The sequence below is a fragment of the Haemorhous mexicanus genome, chromosome 2 (genome assembly GCF_027477595.1).
Source record: "Haemorhous mexicanus isolate bHaeMex1 chromosome 2, bHaeMex1.pri, whole genome shotgun sequence".
NCBI lineage: Eukaryota > Metazoa > Chordata > Aves > Passeriformes > Fringillidae > Haemorhous > Haemorhous mexicanus.
In genome coordinates, this window is record NC_082342.1 from 54160039 (window position 1) to 54182081 (window position 22043).

At 34.4% G+C, this 22043-nt stretch overlaps 1 protein-coding gene across 6 annotated transcripts in view; it reads left to right on the top strand.

Annotated features, from left to right (window-relative positions):
* Positions 1-22043, top strand: part of NBEA (neurobeachin) — a 454976-nt gene that overhangs the window by 169927 nt on the left and 263006 nt on the right. For 5 of the 6 annotated variants that reach the window (XM_059838861.1, XM_059838865.1, XM_059838859.1 and 2 more), the window contains 4 exons: positions 2870-3308; positions 14398-14552; positions 18550-18676; positions 19316-19443. In XM_059838861.1, coding sequence (XP_059694844.1) covers positions 2870-3308; positions 14398-14552; positions 18550-18676; positions 19316-19443 — 849 coding nt within the window. The remainder of the gene's footprint in view (positions 1-2869; positions 3309-14397; positions 14553-18549; positions 18677-19315; positions 19444-22043) is intronic. The other variant, XM_059838862.1, reaches the window with a different exon arrangement.

Here is a 22043-nt window from a genome sequence, read left to right on the forward strand (position 1 = left end):
CTTTTGTATAACGTCTCAGCATTAGTTTGGCCAGACTATGTCAGCCAAACTCTTTCCTGCAACAGTAGATCGCTAAATAACTCCATAGTGGCACTTCCACATTTCTCAAATATGAAGGCATACACAGTATTCCATCATGAATCCTTCCAGAGCCTTCTCTAATGCTGTTAATGCTTAGCTGTTGCAAAGCATTGAAAAAGTTTGGAGTCACATTTGCCTTTTCTGTGAGAATATTGTATTGGCAACTAAATAGTTACCCACCAGTTGATGTATCCAAATCCTTCTTTTCAGTCATTTACCAAAGATGAATTCCAGTTATAATGGGAATCTCTGTGATCTTCACTAGATACAAAGCTTTTCACTATTAAATGTAATTTGCACCTCATAATTTTGTCATCAGCAAATTTAGCCACAATGTTTTTACCTGAAATTTTACTCAAAATTCAAACAAAATAGCTCCCATGGAATTTTTTTATCAGTGTCATAGGCTTTTCTTTTCTTTTGAAAGTAACTTATGGCTCCTTCTTAGCCAGTTTCTTTTCCCACATTCTAATTATTTCCAGGGTCTCATGACTAAATTGCAATCTGTTGTGACAACCCCAGCTTTTCTGAATTTACTATATTGACCCTTACTTTCTCTGAACAATAAGTATTAAAAAATAATACCTAATACTTGAAGTATATACTTATAAGTATTAAGTATTTTTTAAGAAAGCCATTTTTTAAATTTGTCTCGTTGCATTTTATTACTATTCTTTACTCCAAAATAGATCCTGGAATCTTGCTTTCTGTTGAAAGTGTGCAGTTGTTGAGATAATTTTTTTCCTATCTCTTGGAAAAAGAAACCTTGTATAGTTTTCTTCAGTGACATGTTACTATCTTCAGTCATCTGTTTACCAAAAGTGGCTATTACTAGACCAGGAATATCATGGATATTTCTTTCAAAATTTGCTTGGAGTCAGTTCATTACAATAGATTTTAATGTGTTAAAAATCTTTCTTCTGGTTTACTCAAGGTAGTTGACTTTGCACAACTGTATTTCGACCAAGTTTTCTGTTCAGCATTGCTGACCTTAATGGAAATTGAGGTTGGGTGTAACCTGACTTCACCATGTAGTGGACCATCGTCTCTTTTTAGTGCCCTCTTTTCGTTTGCATAATAATAGAGCCTTATGCCATTTTATTAACCATACATTTCATGGGCAACAACCTGCTTTACTGGCTGTCCAGTACTAATCTTCCCTTCAGTTGAGAAGTGTTATCTTTGTATGGATGGAGTTTAAAGAGACAAGCAGAAAATTCATTAGCATCATTCTGTGGATCAGATGTCTTTCTGTGCCAAATATAGGCAGTACTAAGTAGATATGGATCATTTTGCTTCCTGACCTGGCAGATGCTAAATGCATTTGATGCAGCTCATAAATCCAGTTTCTACTTCCTGCTTCACAAAGAACAGCTCATATCTATTTGATAAGATGCATTTAATGCACTTAAGAGAAAAAGAAGGAAGTGGCTTCAGTGTTTATGGCTGTTAAAAGAAGAAAACAATGCTCCTTTATAATGGGTGATTCTGCTTCATCTTTTTAAAAGCCTCTTCTGTTCTTTCCTATTACTTGTACATATGAAGAGGTTTACATGAGCATTAGTTCAAACACATAAATATTCTCTTACAGATTTTGTTTAATTTGTACATGTATGTACCCACACTTATGCCTATATGCTAAATAGGTATTTTTTACCTGACTGTAACAAAAAAATCAATAGTGAGATATGAGACTGTTTTTAAAGTTACATTTCTGAAGCACATTTTTTTGGTAACAGAGCTTCATTCAAATATGTCATAAAATATTACCCATAATATCTAAACCACTGAATCAGAGCCATTAAAAATGTTCTTATTTCATACATAGGACAGCTAAATTTTGTAACCTAGACAAGTAATTTAATGAAAATAATGTAGTTCTAAAATAAACTAGGAAAGTATTTTGTCAATAAAAATAGCCCAATTTGTCTTTCTCTAACCAAAATTAGTATATAAGTTACTCAAAACTCTAGCTGACTTTTTTCTAAGCATAGCAAATTATTCTCATTTAATGAAGATTTTGTGTCTGTTTCACTGAAGTAATTAGTAGAGTTATGGCCTTCTCGGTTTCAAGATGCTGTAGAATCCTTTTCAATCTGGAAATGTTCCAAACTCAACAGATTTCACTTGTGTCTCTCTATGAAGCTGCATTTATTTTGTTCATTAATTGTTCCTGAATTATATAATTTTACCTTTTGTGGGAAAAGAAGAGATATCTAAAAAATCAATAATAACACTTGTTTTTTTCCTTCATGTATAAATTAATCTGTATTCAGTGCAATGATATGTGTGTAGAAATGTGTGTAATACACATTTTAAACAAAACACAAAGCAAAAAAATGGTCTAGCAGTTTTCTTTTGAATGCAAACTTAATATTTGATGACAGCAATACAAAAGTAAATTTTATAGTAATCCAAAAGCATAAGTGATTGCAATTTTCCCTTCTAGTAGGCTCAAGGATAATATGGTTCTGCAGTTGATAGGTATAATTTTTAGTGTTGTTTTGCTGGCTGTATTTTGTTGTTTGATTACTGTGTGAGTATTGGCCTGTAGTTTCTAAATGTCACTGAGTTTGTATAATGCGATTTTGGGCTCCCTCTTCCAAGTCTGTCTATATGCCAAAAAGCTGCTGGAGGTAAAATGTTTTGTATCTAGAATGAATTTTTAAGGTTTAAAATACCATTATTTGTGACCTTTCTAACACATTTCTATAATATAAATCTTCTGATCATATATTACAGGAAAATATCAAACTAAATTTTGTTCATAATCTCTATTTCGCTGCAGAGACACCAACTGTGTTTCCAGAAAATATCAAAGATAAAGAAACACCAACACCGGTTGAAGATATTCAGCTGGAAAGTTCTATTCCTCATACAGATTCTGGAATTGGAGATGAACAGATGCCCAATATTTTGAATGGGACAGACTTGGAGACCAGCACAGGTCCCGATGCTATGAGTGAGCTGTTGTCTACTTTGTCTTCAGAAGTGAAGAAATCTCAGGAGAGCTTAACAGAAAGCCCTAGTGAGATTCTGAAACCTGCATCATCAATATCCAGTATCAGCCAAAGTAAAGGAATCAATGTCAAAGAAATACTGAAAAGTCTTGTGGCAGCCCCTGTTGAAATTGCAGAATGTGGCCCAGATCCGATCCCTTACCCAGACCCTGCACTGAAGAGAGAAGCTCAGGCTATTCTTCCCATGCAGTTTCACTCATTTGACAGGTATATGGTTGGACTCATTATTTTATATTGATGTAGTTCAGAAGTTTGAAGGGCTTTTATTTCTTCAAGAAGGTTATTCTACTATTGGTTTGTATTATAGTAGGTTAAAAACAACAGCACTGTCTCCCTTTCTGCATTACTGACAGACCACATAATATAGACAAAAATAATTCTCCTTGTTCTTCTCTTTTAGCAGTGAATAAAACTCTATGAAGTACTTGGAAAACAAGCCTGTTGCAAAGAAGTATATGTGCAATAAAATCTTTTTTTTCTTTAAGCTGCTATTTTAGTAAGAAGGAGGAGGGGCAATATCTGCTGATACAGAACAGATTGTGCAGAAATTCAGTAGAATGTTCTTTCAAAGGCTTAAATCTTAATTGGATCCATCATTGAACTGTTTTCTGGTACTGAAATGCTTTGACCATGGCAAATTGTTTGCTTGGTCATGGTGGAAACCAGTTTTCTTTTAGGTCTTTAAAATGACAGAAGCTGTTAAAGCTCAGAAGTTAGTGCTTAAAACTAAATTCACAAACATTTCCACAAAAAGTCCTTTGTTGTAGCTTTTTCTCCTGTGCTGTATCTTCCTAGTTTCTAATAAGTATACTTGCCTTTAATGTCCAGTCCCCCTCAGTCATCCTGAACATAGAGATTGTGCTGTTGTGGAATTCTCAGCATCTTTCCAGAAGTGTAGGCCCATCCATTGAGAGTTTAGAACTAAGTATTGTGAGTGTTGATGTGGTTGTATTTTACATTCTTTCAGTTTCTTCATGAAAATATTTTTAATATGTTAAAAATTGAATCAAGGCTTAAAGAAAATTTAAAACTTGTCTTGAAAACTTAAAAGTATATTAGTTTATCAGGCAGGTACAGGTAAAGTTCAGGCAAGTAAAACTCTGAAGAAAATAAAATATTACGGCAGAAAAGACTTATATTTATGAGGTGATTTATGAGGGAAAAAAAATCTTTATTTGCAGAAAACTTGTAAAAATATAATAAATATCTTCATTAAGTCTTAAGAAAAATAATATTCAGTGTTTTCAGCATAACATAAACAGTAAAGTGCAAGAAAATGTGCCAGAATTTTAGAATAAAAGTGAAGTACTTTTCCATTATGAGCTCCATAAAAAAAATCTTCTTGTCTTTTTGTCTCTATATAGAAATACTGCTTTTCTAAAATAATTTGATTAACAATCAAATAGTGTCTGTTGTAAGAAAAATTATTTTATCAAGATAGGAAAAATTAAATACTCTTTAGAAGCAATGAATATATCCCTTTCTGGTATTTTAGGTCTTAAATAATATTTTTGATCTTAAGACTTTTCTAGAGAAAGCTCATTTAAGAGCTTTTTCATTAAGATGATATTTTTTTTTAGTTCGTCAATCTGCACATTTTTATTTTCGATTGCTTTCAATATGAAGTGAAAAATATTTTTTTCTTCCTACGCAGCTAAGAATTTTTCCTTTTCCTCTGTGTGGAGCAGCCATATTCCAGAATGTGTGCTTGTACATTAAGCAGCATTAAACATCATGCTACCTGTAGAAATAATCACACCTTTACTGTAAACAGCAAAAAGGTTATTTCATCTAAATTTCTACTTGGCTTAATAAGAAAAATATTTCATTCACAGAGCAGTGGTTGATTCACAAAATGCCAGACACCGAAATTAAAAAGGAGCATATAATCTTATGAGATGTCTTTGTCATTATTAGAGGGATCTTGACATAAAGGTGATTGAAGACATGAATTTTACTGTGCATTTTTAAATTATAGCTCTATAAGAAAGCATTAGAAACTCCAAGGGCCTATAGTTGGTTGGCCATAACCTTTATTTAATGCAATCACCTCCATTTAATTGTTCTTGCAACAATGTGACTGCTTGTACCTTTGAAACATCATTAGAAGTAGTAGATAATATAGAATTATCGAAGTATTTAAGAGATGCCTCATATCTAGAGCTTACAGGTTTAGCTGAAAATTTCATACTTAATAAGTTTAGCAGCTAATGAGTTTAGTGGTTTGTTTTTTCCCTGACCTGTTACCCTGCCAACCAAATTTGATGCTTTCCTGTAAAAAGTGTACCACTGTATTGTATCTTGGTAGCATACATTGGACATTCAGCCTTTGGAATCATTCACTTCTTCAGAGGAAAAAAAAAATGTGGCAATGGCTGAAGTTTAGGCAGAATTCACTTTTACATAATTTTCAGTGGGTTATTTTTTTTCCTCTTAAATAAATGACCCTGTTGTCTGATTTTGGTGAGTGAGGTAGATGATGATTTTTAGTATAACCAACAACTATGAAGGGAAAAATGACACGTTCAGGCAAGTCCAGCAGATTGGGAAATGTTACATTCTTTTATCCAACTAAACAAGAGTTTTTGAACTGTGGCCATCTTGATAAAAATGCTGTGGCCATCTTGATAAGATGTTCTTAGCCCATCAACTTGGACCTCAGCTGACTAGTTCCGCTCTGCATTATTGAATGATGACCACTGTTCAAGTAAGTGGTTCTCTGTGCAGATTTTTCATATTGCTAGAGTACTTGCTTGACCACTGTGACAATCTGTGGAGGCAAATATGGATGGTGATGGTGTCACTTTTCCAAATTATGAACGCAGATCCTGACCTTAAAACTTTTCATACAGGGTGAAACAAGGGTTAGGGAGAAAAAACTTTGAATAGTATATTGAAGTAATAACTGAACAAATTTAAGTATTAATTGACAAAGCGGCATGTATTTTACCTAGAGGTGATTTCTGAACATTTTATTTTCTGTAGTATCCCAATAACTATTGATAAAGTGAAAAGAAATTACAGCAGGATTGTCTTTCCATGCTTGCTCATGTATATGAAATTGTGTTTACTAATATAAAATAATAGTCAAATAAGATAAACTGCTTGTTGGGTTTTTTTAAGCTAAAACTAGACCTGTAAACCATATTTCTGTAGGATCTTGTGTTGCTGTAGTTTATGCAGCTTTTGGTACTTCACTGAGAAGTGTGGCTTTTGGTCATCTTATTGTCCCTGGGGAGAACCATGAGCAGTGGAGTGTATTGTTTTGTCAGGTTCTATTTGTTTCAGGTTTTATAAAACCAGCACAGTGATTCCATATTTGTAACCAAATGTAGGTTTGAAAAAATGTATTTTTCACATTAATCTGAAGATATTCTTAGTCCTTTTGAGGCTATTTTTTGTTTGGTTGGTTGGGTTTTTTTGCATTTGGATGTCTGTGTGCCTAGCAAAAGAATAGTTGAGGTAATTTTCTTTAATTATGATCATGGATGAAAGTAAACACCATGTAAAGTAAACTCCTGTAAATAACGTTGAAATTGAGAACTATATTTTTGCATTTAATATGATGTGTTTTGCTCCGCATGTTCTTTTAATTGTACATTCATAATGTGTCCATAAGACTCATTTTGGATGATGCTACCGCGTATTCTCCCGTGGAATTTGCACAGTCGTAAATGAAACATAAAGACAGAAAAAGTGCCCAGCATGTTTTATCAAATGGGAGCTGTGTGTAGCTAATGTATGCAGCAGTTCAAGTGCTATCAAATGTAAATGATGAGGTGATATTGATGAAAGGAGGGGATTGAGGTCTCGGGGGGCGCTGATGACGGATTGAACAGAAGCGGCCTTGCGCTGCACGTAACTCAAGTCTGTCGTCTTCACCGCTCAAAGCCGTAATGGGAGGTGGCAGTCTGAAATGAGTTGCCACGGCAAAGAGTATTATTTTTGAAATGCTTTCACACAAATCACTAGGCCCTGCATACAACTTAGTTTCATGCTTTAATGTCATCAGGAGGCACAAATTGGTGTGTCTAATTGTTTGCCACCTGCCAGCAAAATGAGCTGCCAGGCAGCCAGACGGGTTTGATTGTCTGTCAGCTCTTCAATAGATTGAGAGTGACAACATCAAAAATTTCACTTCAAACTCTGAAGCTTTGAGCAGCTTTTCAGAGACCTCTTCCCCACAAGTGCTTCTGGACAACTGCATTTTTCAATTAGTTTTCAATATATTGCTGCCTTCTGCCTCATCTGTCTTAAGGTAGCTGTAATTACATTATGAGGTATATAAACAGATTTCTGGGACACAAGAGTCTGGATCCTCAAAGTTATGACATGTCTTTTAATGTCAGACTGAATTTCCTGAAAATGGCATCCTAGTTGACATTTTTAGAAGCAAACACAAAGGGTGATTTCACCTAGATTTGCAACTAATGGAGCATAACTCACCAATAATTCCTTTTTGCCTTCTCCTCTTCTGTCTGACAAAATTCAGTCCCTCTTATTGACTTTTAGGGTTTGGGGATTCTTTTTTTGGTCAATTTGCGTTGTTCCCACTGGATGCAACCTAGATCATTATGGTTTTTGAATTTGTTTGTGATTCTACTCTGTATTGCATTTTGAAGCTTACACCTCACTCTCTACTTTTTTTCAAGTAGAAATTTCTTAGATGGGTGCTGTTACTGAAATTTAGAGTGCTTTCTGTCTCTTTTTTTTTTTTTTTTTTTTTGAATTGAGGTAATTTATATATATTTTCTGTTCTTAGAATTATTTCAATGAGAAGAATGCTTGCATAAGCAGAAAATCTTGAATTCCTAGAAATTAAAAGAATAGGATTTTTCGGTGCTTTTAAAGAAGTGATTCCCTTTTTATCTATTATAATTTCACAAATTGGAAGATTATGGGTTTACTTTATTTACATACTTGGTGAAATCTTTAGGAACGTATTTGAGAATATTTTGGAGAATGCATCTTTCAAGTGTTTTAGTTTTGATTTTTGGAGTTTGTTTTCTTTTTTTTCCCCTGACAGAAAGACCTAGGAGCCAGTTTTAAAGGTGCTAGAAAAGGTGGGCAACTTGTGAGATCCAGTCAGGTCTCATACATGTCCTTGTCATTAATACAGAGACAGGTGGTCTTCAAAAATATTAATAATTTTATATTGGCATGCTATATTTAGAAGGATTACTCAGAGAATCTATGTGTTTTGTAGAATATAGTGGTGGGGGGTATTTGTCATGGATAAATACCTTTTAGTCTTCTCCCAGCAAAAATGCTTACTTTTTAAAGTTAATTACAAATAATTGAAGAAAAATAGAGCAACTATCCCATGAGTCAAGAAGGGACAGGTACAAGTGCTGTCTGTTTCTTAGGCACTGCATTCCCCATTACTTTGGGTGTCACAATAGTGTGTGAACAGATGAATGAAAAACCTAATCAGTAGTGTGGGAATTAAAGGACTCATCTGGTTCAAGCTCACTCAAGGTAATTTTCATTGTCTTTGTGCAGTAGAGACCGGTCCAAAGAAAATACTTGGCAGATTCTCTCGAATATATTATTCTGAGATAACAGTAAAAATACACTCCAGAGAATGAGGTATGGTTTCAGATCCTGTTAGAGAAGAGGGCTGAAGTTGCATTGTATGTATTCCTAGAGAGTGCCTTAGTCACTCATTTAGTAAGTAGAATAAAAGAGAAAGTGAAATCTCATTGCCACATCAACTGTTTGTTTAGAAAAAATCATCCTAAATTTATGAATAGGTTCAAGTCAACCAAAATTCGGTATATTAATCCTAAATTCATAAAGTTTTATGAATTTAGGATTAATATATAATAATTCATAAATTTTCATAAAATTGTAATCATATTCCCCATATCTGTCATTAAGCAATCTATACACAGGTAGCTCTTTCAAAGCACCTCTTATCACCTGTGTAATATGAGCCTTTTCATATTCATACACATGGAACTGTAGGTATATCTGGCCTGAAGTTGATGAGGAGAAACTAGCATCTCCCTACTCTCTACTATAATTCACTGCCTTTATAGATGAAAATTGAACTGCATTTTTGTCTTGCTGTTTATTCCTATCTGCCTTCTTTGACAGGACTGATTATAGCTTTTTAGCCTTTTTTTCCCTTTTTTCAGCATATATACAAGATTAGGTTCCTCACCCATACTCAATTGTACCTCATGTTGATTGTTTCTTTGGAGATTTTTTTTTTCTATATTTGATGGTGTTCCTGACATTTAATACATAACATGTTCAGTTGGATTCTATTCACTTTCTTCAAACTTATTAAACTTCCAGTATTTCCCATTTCTCTGTTTAGCCAAGACCATTAATCTTTCCTGATAATTAGCTTTTTTATCTTTTAATGTTTTCCTTGTTTCTTGTCAGTATTTTAGATCACTTTAGATGCTTCAAGTAATTTACCCTGGATGTAAAGGACAGAATTTCTTTGTGAATAAATGCTTACTCCTCTGCTTGATCCAAGACTGAAGATCAATGATCTTCATGGCATTGTCCTAAAAGCACACCTGAGATGATTTGCTTTCTTCTAGTTAGAAACAAGCAATTTTTGTTTAGAAGAGTAGGATCATTTAATACACTTTGAGATTTGGATGTTTTGGTGCATGTGTGGAATCAAATGATTGAAACAATCCATAATACATGGATATTCAGCACTAATATTTCATTTGCATAAGTCCCAACAATGACATCCTTCTAAGAATCATCCACATCTCTTCTACAACTCATGTGTATACCCCACAATTTTTAATCCCCTTTTTTTCTCCATGGCTCTCTACTCTGAGTTAAACCTTTCTTCCTTGTATCAGATGTATCTTATCTTAATGCAGTCAGCCTAATAGAAGCTTGTTTAAAGTAGGATTCAGAATGTGTTGTTAGTAATGTTTGAGGCTCAGATCAGAGTCTGGGGGTGAAATTGGAAAGATCAGGGGGTAAATAACAGTATAAAATTTTCACAGAAGACTAGACATGTACAGAGATATGGCCAATATAAATAACCTTTAGAGAAGGAATATTATGCTTTCTTTTCAGAGATTAACTTAATCTAGCTGTAGGAACAAGGCAGCATGTAATGTAGCAGACAAATTGCCACCCACTTTCTAATGTGATTTCTTCTGAAACCTCTGAAGTTGCTGTTTGACACAGAGCAGTTCTATGAAAAACTTGCCTGAAGTCTGTGCTGCCTTTTGAAGAATACTTGAAAAATCCTCATGCTTTCTGCTGCTGTGGCGGAGGAGAGGAGGAGCAAGAATATTAATTCAGCCTTAAGAGGTTTCACATATCCCACAGGAGAGTAAAGTGATTCTAATTTAATTGCTGCTGCTCAGATAGGTAGCTCAAGACATCCAGTATTGAAGGCTTATCTCTGACCTTTATGCTGACCACAGTGATTAAGTTGGAAAGCCTTTAAATTTTAAAATGGAGAAGAGGTACAGAATGTGAATTGCAGAGAAAGAGAAAATATAGAGCTGCATAATTTGTGTGTCACCAGCTCTGTGTAGCTCAATATTTAAGTAAAGTCAATTTGAGAAAGTGGTGGGTTTTTTAATTTCCATTTTCTCTTTTTGCATTTCAATGCATTAATGGTATTATTTTCTATCTAGTTATTTAATGCAAATTTCTAAACCCCAGAAGAATCCTGTAGCTATTTGCTGAGGTTATTTAATGAACCAGCAATGCATAAGTAGTATGTGGGTTGAATCAACAACACTCATCTTAAGCATGGTATGAATTACGATGACTTCAGGCTCGGGTTTAAACTTGGTAAAGGACACTCAGTGTAAAGGAACAGTGATTAGGAGCCACAGGTATATTTAGGAGTGAAAACCACCCAAGGAACACAGAAATAAAATCAGTTGCTACAGACAATTACTATTAAGTCTTTACTGGCTACATCATTGGGAATCATTTGAGACCATGATGATGTGATTCCAACAGCTGTGGGCCAGTTTGGAATATTTAGGTAGTCTGAAATGTTTTACAAAGCAAGGCCTAAAATGAAATACAGAAGTGTATATAACCTTTTCTTCTAGTCTGTAAATTCCTGTTCCTTCATGAAAGAAACACCTGAATGCCTGACAGATACATGTAAAGCATCTATCACAGTAAATTCATTCCTCAAATCTTATGGTGCTCAAGTATAATACTTCTTCCGTAAGTCTGGTTTTTTTTATTTGCCTGTTTTCACTGTACATGATATTGGAGTGCTTAGATTGGTTAAAAGAAGAGTTTTTTTACTTGGAGGGCAGTCATTCTCTTTCACCTTTCTTGATCTGCTGTCCCTCTTGTTGTTTTGCACATTTTTGACCACTCTATTGTGTTGTTCATACAGTTTTTCTGTCTGCTTCATCTAAATGTCATTCTGTATTCACTCATTGTATTTTGTTTTATCAGTAAGAATGAGACATTTTGACAAGGTCACCATGTATGGCATGTCAGAAAGCTACATTTTCTTTCAGCTGGGCTGATGTCATCTCACTGATTTTCCCTATTCTTATGGTAGAGAGGTTTCTATTGATATTACTTGATATATTTTGTTATTTAGTAGAACCTGACCTATCCTAATGTGGTGATTTAGATACACAAACAATGCCAACTATGTGTAGTGCATTATATCTGTAGGATATGGGAAGGATTGTCTTTCTTGCTACAGAAGCTGTATTTCAGTTCTAAACTAATTAGGGGTCCCTTCCAAATCAAACTGATCCTATTACATCTGGGAAGTAAAGCTGACATGTGTGATCTTTGCTATGGAAAGTTAGGTGATCTTTTGGACATTCTGAAAGACCACTGTACTATTTAAATATGAGGAGGAAGACCTTGAATTTAGCTTCATCTTTAGAAAAATAGCAGGAAAATAGGAAATACTTCCAGAGATTGTATTACTAATTTAGCAGATAGTAATACCAGACTTTATATGAGGGGGAAATTGTTTTTCTTGAAATAACTTACGTGTCTTTCACTCACACTGTCTTACATTTGGAAACCCTGGAATGAATGTGTGTCTAAGGAGTCTGTTCAGCAGTCAGGGATCCTTCCTGCTTGCATCCAGACAAGAGGTACTGGATCTGCTCCAATGGCATGGCGAGTGTGGGATGACAGCTGTCAAGTCTTCCTCACATCTCCTGTGTTCTTCATATGTTGCCCACTCTTTCCAGGTTTTGTATATGCCTTTTTAACCTTTATAGACCTGCCAACAGCCTCTCTGTCCTTCCCAAGCTCTTTGAGTCATAACTCTTCACAGTTTCTGTCTGCAGGATCATCTTGTGTAGCTACATGTTGACCTGTGGTCTTGGTGACCTGATAATCCATGTGCCATTAGAATAGGCCAGTCTAAGACACCTTTTCCTCTGTGTCTTTCCTTCTTGTGCTCCAGCATAAGAATACTCCCATTCATTCTTCATTCACCCTTTCTATTGCAATTCTCTACAAAGGTAGAGGGTAATGGCAGTAGTTTCCTTTTGAAATTTATATAATTGGGAAACACTCCCACCTAAGAAACAAGCTCTAATTTCTTCTTGTGTTTTTATGACACTACAAGGACTTTGCTTTTGAGTACTTATTCAGTATTATAACCAAAATCCAAATATTTGATTGAGGTATTACTTGAAATAGAGAGCTTTGTATGTAGATTGGGGTAGCTTTAGGAAATTTCATGGTGTTATGGAGCAGATTTATCTAACCCCTGAAGACCCAGCTTTGTTCAGCTGTAGCTGCTACTATGTGAACACATAATATGAGCAGTGATTGTAAGATTATTAACTACAGACAAAAGCAATTATTTTAGGGTCACTTATTTTAATCAATAGATATTGCAGTGTTCAAACTCATCTCCTCCTCATGTAAATGGACTGAGACAAAAACCCCTGGACATGCCTAGACTTACCTCTCTAACAGTATGTGCTTCAGAGCAGGGGTAATCTGTTGTTCAGAATGCAGAGACTTCAGCTGCCAGCCCTCTAAAGAGAGCAAGGAAAAAAATGCTTATGGACTGTTTTGTATACTGTCACCACCAGCCTTTACAATGCAGGGAGATGGAGGATTGAGACATGTAGGAAAAAAGTACATTACCATAAAACATTGTGCCACACCCTATGATTCATTGTATGCTATTTTATTTACACAAAAGTGTAACAAAGCAGTTACTGAAGGAATTTCTTGAGTAAAATGTGGCCTCATCACCCTCAAATAATGGCCTTTACTTGGTCTTTTTTTTCATAATGATTAATTTTAAAGAAGAGTGTACCTGTTTAAACAGAAAGTGTACACAATGATGAAAATATATTGTTCAATATTATACAAATATGATTTGTTTCAGGTTTGTTTTTCATTCAGGTTTGCCACTGAAACAGACTTTTAAGGAGAAGGGGGTTTTACGCGTAAATGGAAATATTAAAAAGAAAAGTGTAAATATAATTTCTTTCATCATGAGAGCCTCCTACTGTTGAAAAAATATTGTGCCAAAGAGCAAGTCTTTTGGTCTTCACACTTAAAAAACCCCTAAGTGTGATTTCAAATTAGGTTAAAAAATGTTTTTTTGAGTGGAATGTTTCCTGCTTATATTGGATATTATGTTGGATTTTTTGTATGAAAGCCCTGTTCTCTTCTTAAAAGCTTCAAAACTGCTTTTTAAACCTCAGCAATATCAATACTCTGAAATCAAGTATTTATTGTGTTGCATTGTTGCTGTTCAATGTACATCATGTGCCATTGATTTAGATTAAGATGAAAGAAGGCTGAATCTAAGATTGTTTCTTAGTCATCTCTGTGAAAGACTGATATATTCATGGTACTGAGGAATAACCTAATGTATTCAAATGTGCAGCCGAAAGGCAAAAATTTTGCTATCTTAGGTAACTTCATTAGGATCAACAAATTGACAGTCTTTATGACTGCATGCATATAGACCTCTAGTCTGCTGGTATGATTTCTGACAGCTAACATTATCTTTGCAAATCTAGAACACATTGCAGTGTTATACTGTTGATAGCAGTGTTCTCAACATGTTAAGATTGTAGAGTCTTTCCATTTTGTGGGTGTTGGAAGATTAATTAGGTTCTTCAGAGTCCCATGAATCTGCAGAATAAGGATAGGAGTATGGTTTCAGGGCCTGTTAACAGAGTTTTACCTTATTTCAGGAGAGTGAAGAAAATTGACAATATTATGTATTTCTCAGCAACTGCATCATACAACAGCCTAAACCCATCACAATCAAAACCTCTTCCTGGCTCCCTTGTGCAAGTTTAGTAATCTGTTGTTTCTTTTTCCCCAGGAGTGTGGTGGTACCAGTGAAGAAACCCCCTCCCGGTAGCCTGGCTGTTACCACCGTTGGAGCTGCCACAGCTGGGAGCGGGCTGCCACCGGGTAGTACACCTAATATATTTGCTGCAACAGGAGCTACACCAAAAAGTATGATTAATACAACAGGTATTGTCCTTAAATATTCTTGTGACCCTCATTTTGTCTTTGTTTTGTTACCTTTCGTGGTGTTTTGTTTCATAATCATCTTCGTGTTGCTGTTGTTGTAGTCCAAAATAAAACCTGGAAAGGTTAAACCTTGGCCTTTATTAGAGACAGTGTTTTTTCTTGATCAGTATTTATAATCTTTGATAGTGCACGATGGACTTACACAGCCTTAAATAAGTTCATAAATAGCCTCAATATTGTTTTATAAGTGTTGTTTGGAATTGAAATGAGCTAACTTTTCTAGTGCTCTGCAGTAGAGGACGTTTATGTGATACATACCAATTAATCCCTCCTTATGTATAAAGGAAAATAGAGGCAAGTAGTTAATGAACATATAGTAGATTGTAGAGGGTGAATATTTCGGATAATTACTATTTGTCAGTGAAAATTATGCTCTTTTTGGAAGGTTTTTTAGTAAGGAACAACTTAATTTAACTGAATTCGTCAGTAGTTGTTTTTTGTGACCTTTAGAAGGAGGACTGAACCTTCTTTTAAAATTATTTTTAATACTAGTAATGAGATTCCTTATCATGAAGGAGCCTGTTGACAGTGGAGACTGGTTTTCATTGAGTAAGGAATCCTTACTGAGAGCAATGGATATTTAACTTTTAGTCCTTTAAGTATCTGGATATAGTCTTTTTTCTTTCTAAAAAAAGCAAAAACACTTGAGAGAAGAGCTCTCTTCAAGGATATCACAACTTCAGTCAAGGGTTGAGAACGTGAAAATCTCTCTGGGATTGCAGCAAACAGAGGGGGATGCTTTTGGCATCTTTCTGCTTTATGGAGTAAAATAAGCTCATTTTTTTTTCTTTGCAGATTACATTTAATGCCTTGTAATAGAACTTTGATTTTGTTAAGGATAAAAAAAAAAATAAAAGGGCTTAAAATCTGACTTTTCTGAGGCAGATTGGAGGAATGAATACTCTGAATAATGTTATTGCTTCTCTCAATAGTCCATTTGTGTAGACACTTGTGTTAATCTTGAATGGCTTTCCTTTTAGGTATTCTTATATCATGCAAAAATATCTTGCACTGGAAACCTTGTTTTCCAAATGATACTTAATCTTTTCTGACTGAAAAGTAAGGTTTTCAGTCTTCTCACTGATTAAATATCTGAACTAGTTTGGCTGGAATGTAGTAGCCCTTGTTTGTAAGTAATTGCATTTTAAAAGCAGTTATTTCCCTAATACTGTTCTTAGTAGAGGACAGTATTGCAGAAGCCATGATACATTCAGTGTGGACTAAAGGCTCCTTTTTTTGACAGACCTTACTCTTTCTTTTTTTTATTTATGAAATTGTTTTTGATCCTAATCTATGTATTATCTTGATTAAATGAGAAGTACTGATTTAATGGAATTTCAGCAAGTGTGAAGTGTGAGGTTTAATTAGAACTAGGTATGTACTGAATTCTGTAGTAAAGCATTATATGAAGATCTGAATTTTTTAAGATTTAAGTTTTATATTAACATTTTAGAAATGCTAAGCATATTAATGGCAGTTTAAAAAAGAAGTAGTATCCCATTGAAAATATTTAAATAAATATTAGATTCATATGCTCATTTTGCCATTTTTAATTAATCTACACCTATGATAGTCAAAATAGTGACTAATGTATGCCAGTTTTTGAGACATATAGGCTATCTAAAAACTTTCTGGTTTATATACTTTTAATCTATGAAATATATATTTATTAATTACTTTAAAATAGTATATAGAATTTAATTGAACAGCACCATTTTTTCAAATTTTGTTATGATAGAAGGGAAATGGAATGCAATTTCTTAGAAACACTAGATGTCCCCCCAAACCTATTTACAGTTGTTTTTACAGTATATCACAGATACTCTAGGACTACATACAGAAATAGTTATATCTATGTGATGGGTAGCACAATCTGTAAGGTATATTCTGTGCTGGGCCTATGTGAAAGTTGTTTTTATTCAGTTAATCATGGGTCACAGTTGGTGTTTACATTCCATCTGCCATCACTGTCATAGTCAATGTCATGTCATGACTTAATGAGATGTATGTTACTAAAGTCCTTTAGTGCTGTGAATGCATCTTTGGGGAAATAGGTTTTCCTCCTTCATCTTTTTATGTAAGAAACTGTCTTTATAGTTTCTTAGACTGTATTTCTGTAATTCTTATCCTGATTCCTTCTTCCATGTTAATACAATGGTTCTAGGTCTGTTTGATCTTCTGGGAGCCTAGCTGGTTGAACAACTTAGCAACTGCACTTTTAAACCAGCTTCATGAAGAAAATTTCACTTTGGAAGGAAAAGGGAATAAATAAAAATGTGTATCTAGGAATAAAATAAGTGAATAAGTACACAAATGCACACACAAAGACATATATAGGTATATGTGAAGGCTTAATCTTTCTTAAGATTTCTTATTCTCAGTTAAGTTGCAGTGATTCCTAGGTTGGGAGAGATAGCCTACCTTATACTTTTGTGTTTCTCAGTGCATTTGGGTACATTTTGAATTTGTATTTAATCCAAGTCAGATCACACAGTGTAAACCACAATCCGACTCCCAATCCCATTATTAAAAAAAACTTCCTAAATCAGTTCCTAATCTAAACCCTGAACCTCACCCACTACTTTAGCAAGCCCAGTAATTCCTGCTTGCATTTTGATAGTGTTTTGAATTTAAATGTTCTTAATTTATCTAGTCTAAATTCCAGTCTTTACCTTCTTTTATCAATAAAAAAATGTTAAAGTAAAATTAAAAAAAAAAAATTCATTCCTGCTGCCAGAGTATTTTTCACACTTCCTAGCATTTAGCCTCTACTTCACTGCTGGCTCATTGCTTAAGCAGTTAAGAAACCATTACTGCTTTGTAGATCTCTGCAGGAAACTGAAAAATAATATATACCTGTATAATGCAAAGGACAGTGATGTATCTATAGCTAAAACTAATCAGAAACAAGGAGTTAACAATTATAACTTTTGAAAATGGTCAGGATAATGTCACTGATCTCTAAAATGGGGTTCTTCAGACTTCATTGCTAACTAGGATTAATCTTGTTGCCTGCCAGCCTCTTCTCTGGTAGCATTGCAGTCCCTCAGGCTTTGAACTCCAAGTCCAAGACTGTTTGTAGCTATCTCTCTTGCAGTGGTGTGTTGCAGAAGGACTGTGCAAAACAGGGACAGCATTTATCACAGCACTCTCACTGTTCATGGCCTCTCTGAGTCTTTGCTGGTTTGCTTCAGAGAGGCTGAGCTCGCAGCACTGTTTCAGCAAACATGATAGATTGGCATTCAGAGTCTAAATTTAGCCCTTAGCTCTGACCCAGATCACTTAAAGTATAAATGTAGGCTCTGTGTGTGCATAGTTTTTTTCTGGGCAGCTGCTCACAACCCATTGAAATGATACCCCCACTGCCCTCCTTACTTTTAAGGTCTTACAACTCTCCTTGACTCAAGGAAGGAAACAGAAAAATTGTAATTAGAGTCTAAATACTCCTCAGACACCAATTTCCCCCATTTCTTACTGAAGTGTTGTTTATTTTCTATCTCTCCTCTCATTTTTTAATTTCTATTTTAGTTGCTGCCTGTAGTTGCAACTAGGCAGCTAAAAGTGCACATATAAATATATTTTAAGAAATATTTAAAATTTTATTCTCCGCTCAAGCTCATATTAACTACACCTTTATTTGGAAAGATTTTGCTTTACAGTATGATGAAAAATTATTTTCAAATTTGGAATATAGTTTGAGAATAGTGGAAATGAGGTAAGGATTTATTTTGCCTGATTTTCAATAGATTTCAAGCTTATTATTTTTATACCAGTAAAGTTAAGGTATTGATTTTTTGATAACCATGTGGAAAGGTTTTCACTATTACAGAATAAATAACATTATTTCCATACTTAGAAATAGATTAATAATACAAGGACTATTTTAGAAGTTTTGTTTCATAAAACTGAATTAAGGTTTGTGTTTTTTGGGGGACAGGTGCAGTAGACTCAGGATCTTCTTCTTCCTCTTCGTCATCCAGCTTTGTGAATGGTGCTACCAGCAAAAATCTGCCAGCTGTCCAAACTGTTGCTCCAATGCCAGAGGATTCAGCTGAAAACATGAGGTACACAAATTCTATCTTTTAATGTTAAATTTATCTTCCCAAATTTCTCTAAAAAAATAACGCATTGAATGGGCATTACTGTAGTTATACGTGTGCTATAGTGTATATAATTTTTGGGTACCAAGGATGTGTATGCTAAAATAACACTTCACTGAAAACTGAGTTTTTCAACTGAAGGGTCTAACTTGTTGACACTATGCCAGACACTAATACTTCATTAAAACATCTTTTCAGTTGGCTGGTTTATTTTCTTTACTCAATAATCATAATACATATTGGAAAGTAAGAATTTTGTAAATGGAGCACTAGGTAGTGGAAGGAGACACTCAACCCCTCCTGATCAAACAAAGGCCTGAGTTAAACTGGAGAGGGAAAAAGCAGACCTTTATTTGAAAAGGATATAATTTTACTTGTTCTGGAGTACTCTGCAAATACTATGGAATTTATGAGGCTGACACTGCTTACTCTGACATGACATTTCCATTTACTTAAAGCCATTTAAAAACTGTAAAGCTTGATCAAATTATGATCATCCAATTTTCTAAAGACGCTTACAGAAACTTTTAAAAACAGTGACAGACTTAATTTAGCTTCTATTGTGAAGTTTTCTTACAGTCATGGTCTCTGTTTTTTTCCCAGTATCACTGCAAAGCTTGAAAGAGCTTTAGAAAAGGTGGCCCCTCTCCTGCGAGAAATTTTCGTTGATTTTGCCCCTTTCCTGTCTCGAACATTATTGGGTAGCCATGGACAAGAGCTGTTAATTGAAGGTACTGTTCTGTTATGAGATTATATTATTTTAGCTATTTTTCATTTGATATGAACAATTTTTTATTTTCACTAGACTTCATATAACTATTTTTGACAAATTAATTTATCAGTTGTTAATACATTGTGATTTCAGTTCATTGCATTTAATTTCATTTAAAGTTAAAAGTGATAGCTTTTATATCTTTTTATTCCCCAGAGATGCTGTGTAGTGATACATCCTGTCACAAAATAATCTCCGTAGCTCGCATTTCTCTCCTCAGAATAATTCAGTGCTTCAGCCTGACTTTGAGAAAGTAGTGAAAATGCAATTAAAAAGTGTAAACTACTCCCACAGAAGAAAGTAAAAAGAAGACCGTGCTCCAACATTGTATCTGTATTTGGTAGGGCTGTTTTTCCTCAGGCAGGTCAATTCACAAAGGCACATCAAGAGCTGTGCCTAGAGGGGAAATAAAAACTGATAAAGTTTAAAGAAAAGTATCTTTGACCACTTTCAAGGATTTTTATGGGGTTTATGTGCTATCTTTACTACTTCATAGTTAGAAAATTTGCTTCATAAATGAGGCAGGAAGTAATGCAGAAGTTATTCAGAGCATGCAAATATGGCAAGCTCATGAAGAAAGTAATAAATCAGTATTAATGCAGCTAAAATAGTGAAGGGGAAATTTGCATGAGCATGCACAGGTCCTGTATTCAGAGGAATATATTCAGCCAAGTAAACTTTTTCCTTTCGGGATTCTTCTGACACACAGTATTGCTGTTAATTGAGAGGAAAAAGTCTCATTCTGACAAAGCTTATACTATGGAAAGATCTACACAGAAAAAAAAAAACAGCTTTGTGTTCAAATTCCAAACCCCCTTCTATTATACATGTGTGTTACCTAAATATTAGTGTACAGTTTTTCCTATGGTAATTCCATGATTACATCTCACAGTGTTGGCTCTTGTTACTAGAAACATTTACATCTTGTAACTGAAATTTTCTACAACCTTTTCTTCTTTCGTCTTCTTATTGTTTAATAATTTTCTTGTTGAATAATACTAAGGAATGGTATAGTAGTAGCTTAGAATAGTCAGAAGCTTCAGGTGTTTTTTATTGTTAATTTATAGCTTGTAATTAACTTGCACTTCTCACCTAATGACGCCTAAATTATTGGTCTGAGATTCACATTGAGTTGACTGTAAGATAATTTATGGGCTACATTCTTAACTCTCTTATTTCAGTGAAGGTGGTTGCAAAATTTTTAGCAGTATTATCCTTTTCCATTTGGCAATTGATTAATTGCATTCTAGGTTTTATAAACTATGACTAAAATTGTCTTGGTTCTCCTGAGTTGTTTTACTGATTAAAAAAAATTCTTCATTGATATCGTTCTGCTTTTGTATTTTAATCAGATCCTTAGCATGATCAAGGCTATAACAGTTCCCAGGATATGACAAAGATTGAAATGCTAAAGGTCACAGGAATCTCACAACAACACAGCCATATTTAATCTCATTATTGATCCATAGAGAAACGTTTTGTTGGGTTGTTTTTGGCTTGTAGTATTTTTCTGATAACTGCTTGGAGTGTTATTCCATATTTTGCCCCTATTTTGCTCCCTATCTATGACTTAGCCGCCCAATTCAGAATCAGAAAACATTGTTCACAAACCAAATTCTGAGTTCCAAAACAAGCAATGTTCTCTGCATCATTTTTCTTTAATGTTGTGTCCCACCTTCTCTTCAATCAATCTCTCATTCCTGATTTCTAAAAACCAGTTCTTTCTTCCCAAGATATTGAAATAGAAATCTGGGAATTATAAAAATTCAAGCACACTGTAGATTTTTATATTGTGAGACTTGAATTTTTCTTTTCCACCTCTAAAATACTTGGGCTTCTTTTCTTCTTACCAGAGGATTCAGAGCTGCTTTTATAGTCATTGTGTGCTTCTGATCTTTTCTCCCTTCATTGCCTCCACGAGACCCTTTTTCTCAACTAAACTGAATTCTTGCCTTGTAAAGATGCCTTTAAAAGAGAATTCCAAATTCTCTCTTATTCTGATACCTGATTTATTTTGAGAAGTTTTCTGTCATTCCTTACTGAAAGCCAGTGGTAGTCTTGAAGTACTTGAAAGTGCTGTCTAGGTAATGACTCAAAAAAAGGGGGATTTAGGGGTGTGATTCGGGATATGAGAGTGCATAGAATTCCTGTGGGGCTTTGATAATTGAAATTTAATTTTTTTTTTTTACTGCAAGTAGTAATTGACACTCTTATATGCAATGGTTTAATTTGTTACTTTATATGTAAAGGTTTTAGTTATAAGACTCAAAAAGGAGCCAATAAACTTTCTTTAATTAAGTCTTAAGGCACTTGTCTGTTTTTCAAATTGATCACTATAAATATATCTCTTGTGTTCTATAAAGGATGTACTGTCAAGCTTAATATAATGATACCTTTCCTTTGCTGTTTTTCAAAACCTCCTTATGGTATGAAGCTTCTCCCCTATCAAATTTTGGTAAAATCGGAATACTGTCAGATATCCTTGATGCCATGTGCTTTTTCCTGAGGCTCTTTCTAGTGCATATGTGTGTGTAAAAAATGCTAAATGATTTTCAGATT